At 42.1% G+C, this 15312-nt stretch overlaps 2 protein-coding genes across 5 annotated transcripts in view; one reads left to right on the top strand and one right to left on the bottom strand.

Moving 5' to 3' along the window:
* Nucleotides 1–5141, bottom strand: part of LOC135490653 (carnitine O-palmitoyltransferase 2, mitochondrial-like) — a 221037-nt gene extending 215896 nt beyond the window's left edge. Inside the window, exon 1 of the mRNA XM_064775962.1 lies at nucleotides 5014–5141. Coding sequence (XP_064632032.1) covers nucleotides 5014–5106 — 93 coding nt within the window. The 5' untranslated portion in view covers nucleotides 5107–5141. The remainder of the gene's footprint in view (nucleotides 1–5013) is intronic.
* A 98-nt stretch (nucleotides 5142–5239) lies between these two features.
* The window catches only part of LOC135491404 (replication initiator 1-like), a 109330-nt gene continuing 99257 nt past the window's right edge, over nucleotides 5240–15312 (top strand). For 3 of the 4 annotated variants that reach the window (XM_064777255.1, XM_064777256.1, XM_064777250.1), the window contains exon 1: nucleotides 5240–5377. The gene's annotated coding sequence lies outside the window, so the exon portion shown is untranslated. Of the gene's footprint in view, nucleotides 5378–13716; nucleotides 13787–15312 lie in introns of those variants that run through there. The other variant, XM_064777251.1, reaches the window with a different exon arrangement.

Genomic DNA, 15312 nt, shown 5'->3' with positions numbered 1-15312 from the left:
GGGTGTTTTCTTCTTGGCCCAAGGACTGCTTTAAACCCATTAATTATATACTGAGACCTTTAGGATGAAAATTTATGGGGTTTCAACATTAGGTGGTTTTTGACCAAAATTGAGTTTTTGGGGGGCTCTACCAACCACACTATAACAGGGTGGAGACAAATGAATGGTTGTTTTGGAAGTATCCTGTAATGACATTGTCTTGGTGTAAAAGAAACATCCTGAAAGATTCAGAAGTTTCTAATACTTTATTTATAACAGTAGGAACAACAGCTACAGTATTTGAATAGCCCTGGAAACACTGGATTGTCCTTAGCATTCTTCTAAGAACCATAGAACAATAAGTCCCATCTAATATACTACAGTTTCGTTTACATGTAGATCACAAAAGTCAGTGCATGAACCGCTGATAGCCTGCTTTTATTCTTGTTTCATCAGCTGAGGAAATGAAATAACTGCGTCCTAGACCACAAGTTGTTGGGGCATCGATTATGGCCAGGATGTGCTCTAACGGTACCCAGCAAACATCTTTTGGAGTTGGCCATATGATATTTGAAGCTTGACTTTGAGGATGCATGAATGACACTTCTATATCACTATGTTCCTCAGAGCAGTCGGAGATGTTCCCAATCCACCATGCCCCATTGTAAATGCACCCAATGTACAAACCAGGCTTGCAGTCAGTCGTCTTCAAAGGGGTGATACTCACAACTTCTGATGGCCCACTTTCAAAATAGCTGTCATCACCAGAAACGCGCATGACAAGAAGGGTTCCGCTAGCAGTGGGAGTAAAGCAGTGGTTATCTCTAGTGCCAGGAATCTTGGGAGAATTGTCAAATCTTTTGTTTTGCTCAACAGCAGTGCTTTCTACTTCAGCACTAGATATAAACAGGATTCGAATTCCAGTGATATTTGCCCTGGCCCATTCATACAAATCAGAAGGCGTCAAAATATGGGAGGATGTGATACACTGGAACATGGTGGATTGGGAACATCTCCGACTGCTCTGAGGAACATTGTAATATACAAGTGTCATTCATGCATCCTCAAAGTCAAGCTTCAATTATCATATGGCCAACTCCAAAAGATGTTTGCTGGGTACCGTTAGAGCACATCCTGGCCAGAATCGATGCCCCAACAACTTGTGGTCTAGGACGCAGTTATTTCATTTCCTCAGCTGATGAAACAAGAATAAAAGCAGGCTATCAGCGGTTCATGCACTGACTTTTGTGATCTACATGTAAACGAAACTGTAGTATATTAGATGGGACTTATTGTTCTATGGTTCTTAGAAGAATGCTAAGGACAATCCAGTGTTTCCAGGGCTATTCAAATACTGTAGCTGTTGTTCCTACTGTTATAAATAAAGTATTATATGGAAAAATTGTTTTTATGTACATTTATGTACATTAATGTACATGTTATATAGGGACGAGTGGCATACCAGTCTTGACTAGGGAAACTATTTATTTCCACTAGAAGGAGTGCTGGTTTGAAAAAGATTTTTTACTCAGAAGTAGAGGGTACCAAGGTCTCTTGAGGAAAATTATTTTTTTCATCATTAACCCATTCCTACCTGGCCATTTTGGACCCTCAAAATGTAGCATTTTGGGGGTGGGACCAACTTCAGGACCACTTTTCAGAAACTTCTGAATCTTTCAGGATGTTTCTTTTACACCAAGACAATGTCATTACAGGATACTTCCAAAACAACCATTCATTTGTCTCCACCCTGTTATAGTGTGGGTGGTAGAGCCCCCCAATAACGCAATTTTGGTCAAAAATCACCTAATATTGAAACCCCATAAATTTTCATCCTAAAGGTCTCAGTATATAATTAATGGGTTTAAAGCAGTCCTTTGGCCAAGAAGAAAACACCCTGAAAGAATCAAAAGGGTATCTCTAATACTTTCTGAGATATAGCCATTCAAAGATGGCTAGGAAATAGGCGGCCGCCCCCCAAAAGGTGCCACGCCCCCTTTTTTGGACCCTCCTGGGGGGCTAACCGTCAGGAATATGACAAAAATATTTTGGACTTTTCATATTGGCCCTATACCCTACAAAATATGTAAAAATTAGCCAATTCTAAGACTATGAACTGGGAACCACTTGTTGATTTCATATGGAATGCCTCACGTACATGATGTAGGTCAGTTTTTGTAAAATTTGTAGTGGTGGAAAAGACCTGGGGTATGACATGTATGAGTTGTATATACCCAACAGCAAATATAGTAGTTTGAGAACACTGCAACTGGGGACAAGTGTAAAGTTCCATGGCTTTATACACGTGTTTCTTATAATTGTTTTTGTTTAATTTCAAGAATGCAGTGTCGCTGTTGAAAGGTGTTCCTCCGTTTGTGATGAGGCAGTGGCATTGTGATGGTTACCGAAGATACGCCCTAGGAAAACTACTAAGTCATGCCAAAACGAATGATGAAATCATCTGCGATATGCCATTCTGCAACAAGCCATCAGGAGAGGATATTGCATGGTTGCAATGTGACTACTGCAATCGGTGGTTCCACAATGAATGTGTTGCGTTAACTGAAACTCCAGCCGTTTACAAGTGCCTTATTTGTATGGTGTACTAGTATGGTGTACTAGAACTCTACTCTAACTACTGCTGATGTTAGGTTTGGGCTTCTGCCACATAATATTGCGTCAAAGCCTAGTGCGGGGGCTCCACCAGTCAAAGCCTAGTGTAGGCTTCATATTTCTTTTAACTCTATACTGCTGATGTTAGTTTTAACTTGTTTTGGGCTTCTGCCACATAATATTGCTCCACCAGTCAAAGCCTAGTGCGGGGCTCCACCAGTCAAAGCCTAGTGTAGGCTTCATATCTTTTAACTCTATACTGCTGATGTTAGTTTTAACTTGTTTTGGGCTTCTGCCACATAATATTGCGTCAAAGCCTAGTGCGGGGGCTCCACCAGTCAAAGCCTAGTGTAGGCTTCATATCTTTTAACTCTATACTGCTGATGTTAGTTTTAACTTGTTTTGGGCTTCGGCCACATAATATTGCTCCACCAGTCAAAGCCTAGTGCGGGAGCTCCACCAGTCAAAGCCTAGTGTAGGCTTCATATCTTTTAACTCTATACTGCTGATGTTTGTTTTAACTTGTTTTGGGCTTCTGCCACATAATATTGCTCCACCAGTCAAAGTCAAAGTGTAGGCTTCATATTTCTTTTGACAAAACTGCTGATGTTAGTTTTATCATTCTTGTTTGGTTTTATCTGTCATATACTGTAACTGCTCCTCATAGCCATCCATTGAAGAACCGTCATTTGCAGAACTTGGCAATGGGATGGCCTAGATAAGCAGCTATAGTACATGTGCAGGACTTAAGCCCAGTGTAGGCTTCATATTTTTTTAACAATACTGCTGATGTCAGCTTTATCATTTTCGTTGGCTGTAACTGCTCCATCCTGTGTTTAGAAAAACCTTTAATGAGTCAAACATTTACATTGTAGACCCGACCCTTCATTAGTAGAACTTGACAATGTGATGGCTTAGAGGTGCAGTTACAGTAGGCCAACAGTCTTCATATCATGTTTTAGCAATACTGTCTGCTTATGTGAGCTGTTTTAATTTTTGTTGAAACATGTGTACATGTACTAGTATATCAGCTTACTGCCTCCATATTTCTCTGAACATAACTAATTGAGAACAGTAATATTGTAATATTTGCATTTTCATTTGTGTTGATGAATATTTCAATCATAGAATACAATACCGGTATTGAATGCTCTCTATAAAAACTACTTTTTTATAAGGAATAAGTAATAATAACCATAAGGAATTATTGAAATCCTATTTGTTTCGTTGCTTGTTTGCTTTTATTCACATTGCTACACTGTGCGGTCAGTCTGTACCAATAGGAATTGGCAGGTTGCCCCCTCCTGCTGCTACACTTCAGAATGAGACTAGATAGAGAAATTCATGAAAGATGGTGAAGCCACTTGACTTGGCCGGTTTCCCCTGATGCCCCATCCTGCTACACTACTCGACAAGCCTACATGTATAGAGGAGTGTCATCCCTTCCCTGCCCACCTAGTATAAATTGGGGTCAATGGACAATAACACCATAGTAACCATTGTAGACAGCTTTGGGAAAGCAACCAACCTTGTCCCCAGGTGTCTTTTAAAGGGGGCCCCTGGAGACGAGGTTGGATGGAAGTATCGATTGGTTCCTGATTTCTCCGCTAGGGTAGGAAAGGATTGGATCGGTAATGGCAATCTCCAACGCAGAGGTCATTGCAATTTAAAAAGCGGAACACTTGGCACGGCGCGGTTGCGGTAATGGCTCAATTTCATTCGTTTCTTTATCGATCTGGAGCGAAGTTTTCAATGACCTATTTGAATGAGGTTATTGAACACGACCGTCGACGTGAGGCGTCGTGTCCGCAGTGATGCAGGGTAAGACTTGCAGCCACGACGGCCGTGCCACGGTACGGTCGGGTCCGCAATACTAAGTTTCATCGCTGCTTGCACGACGGTCGGTAAGCCGTATTCAGGTTGTTCCAGTCCATGTTTTATATTCACGCACGGTCGGGTACGCAACACCAAATTTCGTTCTTGTTGGCACGACGTCGTCGTTTCCGCAATGAAGGGAGCCTGCATTGCGGACACGACGGTCGGGTCCGCAGTGCTAACAATAACCATTCGGGGCACGACCGTCGTGGCTACAAGACTTACCCTGCATCACTGCGGACACGACGGTCGTGTCAATAACAGCTTCCTTGATGAAAATCAGAGAACAAATTTGAAAATGAGAGCGATTTGCAAGATTGTTTACCTTGATTTTGGAAATTGGACAAGACTAGGCCTGGCTATGATTTACATCACAATGATGCACTGACCTAGTGATGCAGGCTAGGCCTACAAATACATTTTTATACAATACAATAGCCTATAGCCTAGGCCCTAGGGGCCAACAACGAAGTGTCGTAGGGGCCTACACGACTCATTTTTTCTTGATTATTTCAGCATCCATTTTTATTCAGTACCACAGCTTACTTCAAAATATCTTCTATTGGACAGATTACTTTCTCTGTTGGTAAAACGCCCACATCGGGGATAAATTGACCGAATTTTCAACATGTTCATCATATTTTCCCGAAACTTCGTGGATCATGCAGATATGCAGATCGCCACTGTCGTCGTCGTTGTTGTCGGTAAAAAGACGGAAGAACCATGTTCTCCTCAAACCGTTGAATGAACCGCGCTGCGGCAGAGTTTCTTTGTGATGCTGCGCTCGGCATGCAGTGGCTTGCTGCTTTGTCATGATGTTTGTAGAAGCATAAATGATTTTTGCTTTGGTTTACGACCAATTTGCTCAAGAAAGAAAGGATGAGATTCCTATCCTTAATCAATTAATGTTGTAAGTCAGACTTGTATTTCAATACGCCGGTGCACTATTGATTTTCAGGTTTTGTTGGTTGTAAAAGAAAAGTGCTTTTCTTTTGACTTCCACTTGTTATGATCACGACAATAATGTTAGCTTCATGGACTTGTAAACACGTCACTCTCACACAAGAGCCACACCACACTGCCTAGCTGGGGGTCATCCTGAACCGGTCACACTAATACCTGACCAAAAAAACGCCAGACTGAACCCAACTATTGGTTCTTTAAAGGAAACAAGTCGGTTTCAGTATATTTTATGTAAAGAAAGAGCAAGCTCTAGTGAACTCGCACAACTGTATGTCCTAGCAGACGATTTCTAAATACAGGATGTCCCACACACGCACTTCAGTGGCGCCGGTGTGAATAAATCTACTTGTGTGAATGGTCAATGGCTCATGACGTCATGAAATAATAGCGTCATGAGGAAGGAAACAATGGGATTCACGTCCGACGTCGTAACTGTGGGTGCGGCGCGTCATGAATGCAGGATCGGCCAACGCGTGGCCCATATGGAATGTGACAAAACTGTACCGGAACCAGAATTGTCATGAGTCTGCACAAATTTTTTCAGATTTGATGGACATGATGGATATGAATTTTGTTTACACTTTACGTAGAGTGTATACATACGTAACCATTACAGTTTACACTCACTACGTTGTGTGAGTGATTAGAATAATATGTAAAGAGCAAGCTCTAGTGAACTCACACAACCGTATGTCCTAGCAGACGATTTTTAAATACATGATGTCCCACACCCGCACTTCAGTGGCGCTGGTGTGAATAAATCTACTTGTGTGAATGGTCAATGGCTCATGACGTCATGAAATAATTGCGTCAAGAGGAAGGCAACAATGGGATTCACGTCCGACGTCGTAACTGTGGGTGCAACGTGTCATGAATGCAGGATCGGCCAACGCGCGGCCCATATGGAATGCGACAAAACTGTACCGGAACCAGAATTGTCATGGGTCTGCACACATTTTTTCAGATTCGATGGACATGACATGCATGATGGATATATGAATTTTGTTTACACTTTTCATACAGTGTTATACATACGTAACCATTACAGTTTACACTCACTACGTTGTGTGAGTTAATAAGTAGTCGGTCAAGAAACATAAAACGTTTTCACTGTCTAGAGGTACGTGAGCCGTATTCCTAGGTCAGAATGCTATTAAGGTAGGCCTACTCAAGTTCTGTTGCACATCTGCACACAAATTCCTGTATTCTCTACGACTCTAGCCACACGTGGCAAAATTTATTGGTACGGCCATACCTTTTTACTTTTATAGGCCTAGACGGCTTGCGAAAATAATTTTCAGCCACTTTGTCTTTGAAAAGGCCTTTTCCCAGGCAGCGTAAGTTTACGATGACATGAAAGTAATGTTTTAAATCAAATCCTCACCTGTCACCAAAGCGTTCAAAATATCAATATCATGCACATTGGAAGACATGGACAACTTGAGTACTGCTTGAATATTTTTATCTTGGCTCTTTCTTGCTAGAGACCATACGGGACCGGTATCCCTAGGTCAAAAGGCTAAAGGCACAGGAGGCCTTTTGCGCATGAGCACACAATTACCGTTACTCGAAGCCACACGTAGCAAGTTTTATTGTCTTCGTACAGCATTTCTCCCGTACCTTTTTTACCTCGCCTGACCAAAGGTCAGTGGAGCTAGTCTTATAGCTATTCAAGTGGCATGCGTATGTCAGCTAGTCGGTCAGACGGTCCATCGCCTGTCCAACCTTTTGGTTTTATGCCCGATGTTTTGTAATCGTAATAGTCGGAGTTATGAAACTTGATGATCGAGTAACACTCGCCAACCTCTGATCAGAAACCAAAAATCACCTCGATCTGACCTACATAGCTCACCAGGTGGCGTCGACTGAATCTCGGTGAATATCTGAATCTCTTTGACCTGTGGTCAATGTTTGAAATCAGTTCAGTGATTAATAGAAAAAATGTTTTGTACAAAATAGTTCAAATTTTTATTACCAGAGCCAGAGGGCGCTAAAAGTATAAAAATCAAATTGTGCAATTCAAAAAAACCCACTTGATGTCATGTATCTCTGTGACCTGTGGTCAAAGTTTGAAATCAGTTCAGTGATTAACCCTATAACACCTAGAGCCACTGCCAGCGCAAGTGCTTATTCCACTAGGCCCCGACGTGATTTTACCTGGAAATCAAATTTTTTGCGATGGGTCCAGTTTTTTACCCCTCAGCCCATAAAGGCTAGAGGGGTATTTTCGAGGCGTTTGCCGTCTGTCGGTCCGTCTGTCCGTTGATCTCGTTTCCGGAGCATATATCCGTAAACATAAATGCTGGCCATTTCATCTCTGGGTGGTTTGAAGGTCTTATGGTACCATTGTGCCTTTTGGCAGTTTTGACGGTTTTCGACCTACACTTGGCCCCAGGGGGCGCTTCATGCAAAAAACTACTTTTGGCTATATCTCATGAATTATGCTAGCTAGAATCATGATATTTTTACTGAGGACAGTAAACATGAGACTACATCACATAATACCCGGGTTTTTGATTTGACCTACTTTTCAAGGTCACAGGGATCAAGTAGCGTAAATTGACCATCAGTGGTTTCCGGAGCATATATCCGTAACCATAAATGCTGGGCATTTCATCTTTGGTGGTTTGAAGTGTTATGGTACCATTGTGCCTTTTGGCAGTTTTGACGGTTTTCGACCTACACTCGGCCCAAGGGGGCGCTTTATGCGCAAAAACTACTTTTGGCTATATCTCATGAATTATGCTAGCTTGAATCATGATATTTTTTACTGAGGACAGTACTCATGAGACTACATCACATAATACCCGGGTTTTTGATTTGACCTACTTTTCAAGGTCACAAGGGTCAAGTAGCGTAAATTGACCATCAGTGGTTTCCGGAGCATATATCATAACCATAAATGCTAGGCATTTCATCTCTGGGTGGTTTGAAGGTCTTTATGGTACCATTGTGCGTTTTGGCAGTTTCGACGGTTTTCAACCTACACTTGGCCCCAGGGGGCGCTTCATGCGAAAAACTACTTTCGGCTATATCTCAGGAATTATGCTAGCTAAAATGATGATTTTTTTGGTATGTGCGTTGGGGATGACTAGAGGAAGGTTCCTTTTGAAAACCGGCTCGTTCTGATTGTCAATATGCTCACAGGGCGGCATGCTTGAAATCGGTTTCCGTCAATTTCGAGGAGAACCGTCTGATTAAATTCATTTTTAGCTCACCTCTTAACAGAGGTGAGCTTATCCCATACCGTGGCGTCCGTCGTCCGTCGTCGTCGTCGTCGTCGTCGTCGTCGTCGTCGTCGTCGTCGTCGTCGTCGTCGTCCGTCGTCCGTTAGCAGGGCACGTTTCGTAACTGTTAGAGCTATTGAGTTGAAACTTGGTACACATGTACCCTTATGTAATGACACCTTGGAGACCAAGTTTCGGTCCGATTCGTTTCATGGTTTGGCCACCAGGGGGCCAAAAGTTAAAAGTGAAAATATGCAATATCTCCCTTAATAGTAGTCGGGAAATTTTGAAAAAAATATTTTAGGTACTTCTAGCAAAGGTGCATCATATATCCTCCGGGTTTTTGATTTGACCTCCTTTTCAAGGTCACAGAGGTCAAATGGTGTAAATTGGCCGTTAGGCCGTAACTATGGCACGTTTCTTAACTGCAATGACTATTGATTCCAAATTTCGTACACATTTACCCCTTAGTCAGGTGATCTCAGGGACCGAAGTTTGGTCCAATATGATTCACCACTTGACCACCAGGGGGCAAAATCCAAAAACCTTAAAAATGTGATTATTCCTTAACTTCTTGCCAGATTGCCACCAATTTGATATCATGGGTACATCTAACCACCATACAGTATACGTCACACAGGTTTTTGATTTTTGTCAAGGTCACAGAGGTCAAATGGCGTAAATTGGCCGTCAGGCCGTAACTATGGCACGTTTCTTAACTGCAATGACTATTGATCACAAATTAAGTACACATGTACCCCTTGGTCAGGTTATCTCAGGTACTGAAGTTTGGCGCGATCTGATTTGCCGTTTGGCCTCCAGGGAGGGGGTCAAATCCTAAATTCTTCAAAATGCCATTATTCCTAGTAATTACTTGCCGGATTGGCACCAATTTTATATCATAAGTACATCTAATTCTAACAACCATTCAATGTGTCACCCGGATCTTTTTTGATTTGACCTACTTTTCAAGGTCACAGAGGTCGAATGTACTGTAAATTGGCCATTTTGGGGAAATTGTAATTGCTTGGACCTACATCAAACCTAACACTACATGACACAATACCATGCTCTTAATCCATCTTTCCTCCACATGAGGTGAGCACAATGGCCCTGGCCATTTCATTGGTATGTACGTTGAGGGTGACTAGAGCGAGGCTCCTTTCGAAAACGGGCGCGTTCCGATTATCAATATGGCCACTAGGGCGGCTTGCTTGAAATCGGTTTCCGTCAATTTCGAGGCGAACCCTTTGTCCGATCAAATTCATTTTTAGCTCACCTCTTAGCAGAGGTGAGCTTATCCCATACCGTGGCGTCCGTCGTCCGTCGTCGTCGTCGTCGTCGTCGTCGTCCGTCGTCCGTTAGCAGGGCACGTTTCGTAACTGTTAGAGCTATTGAGTTGAAACTTGGTACACATGTACCCTTATGTAATGACACCTTGGAGACCAAGTTTCGGTCCGATTCGTTTCATGGTTTGGCCACCAGGGGGCCAAACGTTAAAAGTGAAAATATGCAATATCTCCCTCAATAGTAGTCGGGAAATTTTGAAAAAAATATGGTAGGTACTTCTAGCAAAGGTGCATCATATATCCTCCGGGTTTTTGATTTGACCTCCTTTTCAAGGTCACAGAGGTCAAATGGTGTAAATTGGCCGTTAGGATGTAACGATGGCACGTTTCTAAACTGCAATGACTATTGATACCAAATTTGGTACACATTTACCCCTTAGTCAGGTGATCTCAGGGACCGAAGTTTGGTCCAATATGATTCACCACTTGACCACCAGGGGGCAAAATCCAAAAACCTTAAAAATGTGATTATTCCTTAACTTCTTGCCCGATTGCCACCAATTTGATATCATGGGTACATCTAACCACCATACAGTATATGTCACACAGGTTTTTAATTTGACCTTCTTGTCAAGGTCACAGAGGTCAAATGGCGTAAATTGGCCGTCAGGCCGTAACTATGGCACGTTTCTTAACTGCAATGACTATTGATCACAAATTAAGTACACATGTACCCCTTGGTCAGGTGATCTCAGGTACTGAAGTTTGGTGCGATCTGATTTGCCGTTTGGCCTCCAGGGAGGGGGCCAAATCCTAAATTCTTCAAAATGCCATTATTCCTAGTAATGACTTGCCCGATTGGCACCAATTTTATATCATAGGTACATCTAATTCTAACAACCATTCAATGTGTCACCCGGGTCTTCTTTGATTTGACCTACTTTTCAAGGTCACAGAGGTCGAATGTACTGTAAATTGGCCGTTTTGGGGAAATTGTAATTGCTTGGACCTACATCAAACCTAACACTACATGACACAATACCATGCTCTTTATCCATCTTTCCTCCACATGAGGTGAGCACAATGGCCCTGGCCATTTCATTGGTATGTACGTTGGGGGTGACTAGAGCGAGGTTCCTTTCGAAAACAGGCTCGTTCTGATTCTCAATATGGTCACCAGGGCAACGTGCTTGAAATCGGTTTCCGTCAATTTCGAGGAGAACGGCTTGGAGGATGGAATCAATTTTTAGTGAGTGTAGGCCTAATGCAGTTTTGTAAAGGGAAGGTTCCTTTTGAAAATCAGCGCGATTCGAAATTCAATATGGCCGCCACGCTCACATCCTCAAAATAGGTTTCCACAATTTTTAATTTCCATATGCAAACTAGCCACTCCACTAAGCCAACTTCACCATTATCTCAGTTCAACCTTAATAGGCTGAGGGGTTATGCTCGCTTTGCGATGCTATTTTTACAAAATGACATAGGTGAACTTCCAAATAATGTATTATAAGTCCCGTTTATTTAAAAGAAGATGAAATTCCCTATTAGATAGGGTACATCCAAATCGAAATCAAACAAACGATCCATTTCAGTAATTCAAATGTCCAACCTGAATTTACTGGCTTGAAGAGAAACAAAAACTTAATCGTCAAATATCTCAAAAACTTCTACAGCAACCACCATTGTTCATCCGGGCATTTGAAATCTGAAGTTTCATAGATTAATAATAGGCGGCGCTCTGAAGGAGATCGGTAGCTAAGCGCGCGAAATTTGAATATGGGTGTGCGGGCGTCATAGGGCGCCTCCAGGGGGATCGGCGGCGGGCGTCATAGGGCGCCTCCAGGTGTTATAGGGTTAATAGAAAAAATGTTTTGAACAAAATAGTTCAAATTTTAATTACCAGAGCCAGAGGGCGCTAAAAGTATAAAAATGAAATTGTGCAATTCAAAAAAACCCGCTTGATGACATAAGCTATAACTGTGTCCAATCAGTTCAGCCTGTGTTCAAAATGGTGGTCAATCAATGGCATTGTTCTGACCGGGAAATTTGTGATCTGTATTGCAGGTGATTTCAATGCTAGAACTGCTGAATTAGCTAAAGGCGGGCACAGACTACACACTGTTTAAAGTTCTAGGTCACCAAGTATTGAAGGCAGATGTGGCCAAGTTGGTCAAGTATCTAAACTGTGCACGGACAGACTAACATCTAACTCTCTATTTTAATTGAATCCATGCATCTGTGGTGGGCTACCCAAGAATAAAATCCCCTTGACCTTGATGATTCTGGAGGGAAAATACAAAGATGGCTACTGTTGATATGCTGACAGTGCTTGTCCAGAGGAAGAGAAGGGCAATTTCGATTTTATTTAGGGATTTGATATGCTTGTTCTTGTATTCTTTTGACATGACCTCCCATATCCCTGGTCGATCCTGTACAAGCTCTATGAATCTGAAGGTTTCAGCCGTAGATATGTTACAAGTATCTGCCAGAGCTCTTCTTCTATTCATTATACAGGATACTACTGACCAAATGCCCACTATACAGAATCGCCAGCATCTTCAGACACAGGAATGCAATCTGGTATCACTCAAAACACCAGAAATAGACCTATTTTGATGTCATTACCATTGACCAACTCAGTTTAGATACCAACACACCTGTCAACAACAGGCCAAGATTAACAAATTGCTTGGTGAAAATAGAGCAGTCTCCCTCAGCGGCCAACACTTGGCAAACCTCCCCGGTATCAAATCACTTTTCAAAGAAAAGTTTGTGGACCAGACACACTGCCATGGAAGTTACCTGAAGGAATGGTATCAATTAAAACACTTTAGATAGATGGTAGTCTGTGTCCGCCTTAACTATGTCAATAAAGATTTTAATTTTGTTCAAGATGCATGATTCACATACAGTCCATCCAGAAAGTAAATGTCCACCGTTTATGGCTCTATACAACACCGCAGTGTCTGTCGTCGTCGTTGTCGTCATATCCTATTTCAAAATAGTGGCACATTTCTTAACCGCTTGGGCTATGGACTCAAAACTTTGTATGCATGACCCCCTTGGTCAGAGACCTTTGACCCTGAATTTCGGCCCGGTCTTATTCTTCACCTGGCCACCAGGGGGCAAAAAGTGAAAACCTAGAAAGTGTGATATCTCGCTCATTAGTGATTCATATTCGATAAAGTTGTTATGGTTCGTACTCCCAGCAAGGATACATAACATATTATGTATACAGTTTTTTGATTTGACCTACTTTTCAAGGTCATAGAGGTCAAATGCCGTGAATTTGCTGTTTGGCGGCTTAACTATGACCTTTGAACTGTTAAGAATTCGGAAAATGACTCCTACTTACTAGTGTAACACAGAGTCATGACAGAGAGGAGATGAGGCAAACTTGACCTTGCACAGTCCCATGACTATTCGACATCAGTGCTCACTCGGCCATCAACGGAAGAACCAGTAGATTCAATCCAGTATTTCATTCTATTTCACTGCAATTATTTACACTCAAAATGGATTGAACAGAGAAACAGCATGTCACTGTTGGTCTAAAAATATGTACCATTGCATCTGCAGGGCTTCATACTTATACGTAAATTGCGTATTTTGTACGTTGAAGTTGCTGATTCTACGTTTTTACTTAAAGCTGAACTGCATGAACAAAAACAGAAGCGTCCATGTTTAAAAAAAGACCACCGCGCCCAAGCACGGTGGCTGAGAGAAATGCAAATGTCCGAAACACCCTTCAGAAGTCTGCCAGAAACATGATAGTCTACGGCGAAACAATGGCGCTGCCGTCAGTCTGTAGCAGAACACCGGAAGTGCTGGATCATGTGTGTAAGTACATGTACAAATGCACGTAGGCCATGTCCAAGCATGCAGGCGACCTACAATGTACATGCATGTACGTTCGTGTGTCCTGATGATAACCTGATAAAACCAACGATACAAGTTAGAATAATAGAAATAGAAATAAATGAAAACAATCCCCTACCATGCCACATTAGCACATAAACTTGCACCGCTATTTGCGGGGAAGAAGTGGTAGATAAATTGCTCGGCACTGGTTCCAATGCAATGGTCGTCAGAAATAGATACGAGGTCTAGTTGGTAATTGTACAATCCTAATGAAGGGATTGCGAATAATATTTGAGCAACCTAGAACCACGCTTGCCTATTTTTGATCAAAGAAGGTCATGACTTTAGGCCTACTTGGAAAAAACATGGCCATATTGAATCTGGCGAGGAGGATTTCAGGACGAAATAGCTGAATTTCTCTGTCCTATGCTAGTTTTCTTCGGATAATACACAATGGAATATAAGTGAATTTTCTTTCTATGAAGTCGTTTGCGTTGGAACCGGTGCCGAGCAATTTATCTACCACGTCTTCCCGCGCAAATAGCGGTGCAAGTGTATGTGCTGATGTGGCATGGTAGGGGATAGTTTTCATTTATTTCTATTTCTATAATTGGCTCACTGTCTATAGTGACCATTAAAGTTGCATGGGTTTTTTAACCTCATTTTGCGATAACCTCGTTTGTCCATAAGGGCTGACCGATTCGGGCGCAATCGGCATCATTGGCTGTGTTTGGCATCATAGGTGTGTCTCGTGAAGTGATTTTGGACAACAAACCATCGTATATATCTGTTTTTTTCGTTTTTCCATGTAATTTTGCCACGCCCCTTTTCCAGGGGCGTGGCAATGTTGTTCATATTGATATGTTATTCATATTGATTTATTATGGTCATATGTACGTACATTCGTACAAGGGGACGAGCTTACTATGTTCCAACAAATCGAGTACATTCGCAAAATGTTGATTTTTTGGACGCATGTGAGTAGTGCAAATCGGCCACAAACAATTTATTCCATTTGATTCCATTTGATTCCATCGACAAATATTTAAAGAAAAGAACGAATATCGTGCCAGTTCGATAGTTTCAGGTTTGATTAGTAAGGTTTGATCCGGGGGTGTGATAATGATATGCTACATTAGCCGATAATCAACCTGGGATCGATGAAGTATTGCAGGTGTATGACTGTATGCAACTAAGCTTATGGTGAGCATTCGGAACGAGGTAATCACCGTAATTCCCGTCATCCATTAATGTTTACATCGTTCACTGCTTGCTTTCCGTACAAAATCAGTAAGTTTTCAGATGTCGAGGTGATGGAAATACTCATCGAAGTGTCAATTAGTTGTCTGTGAATCGCTGGCAGCATTGGTATGACCTGGTTTGGGTGACACTGACTGACAGAGTTGCACTTGCAGCCTGATGCGGATGGCCGGTGAATTCTGAAGTCAACGTATACGTATAGGCCGGACATCCTAAACAGCGTCCACCAGCGTCCACCAGGTTTC

Source organism: Lineus longissimus, chromosome 7 (assembly GCF_910592395.1).
Source record: "Lineus longissimus chromosome 7, tnLinLong1.2, whole genome shotgun sequence".
In the NCBI taxonomy this organism is placed as follows: Eukaryota; Metazoa; Nemertea; class Pilidiophora; order Heteronemertea; family Lineidae; genus Lineus; species Lineus longissimus.
This window is presented reverse-complemented; position numbering and strand designations above follow the sequence as displayed.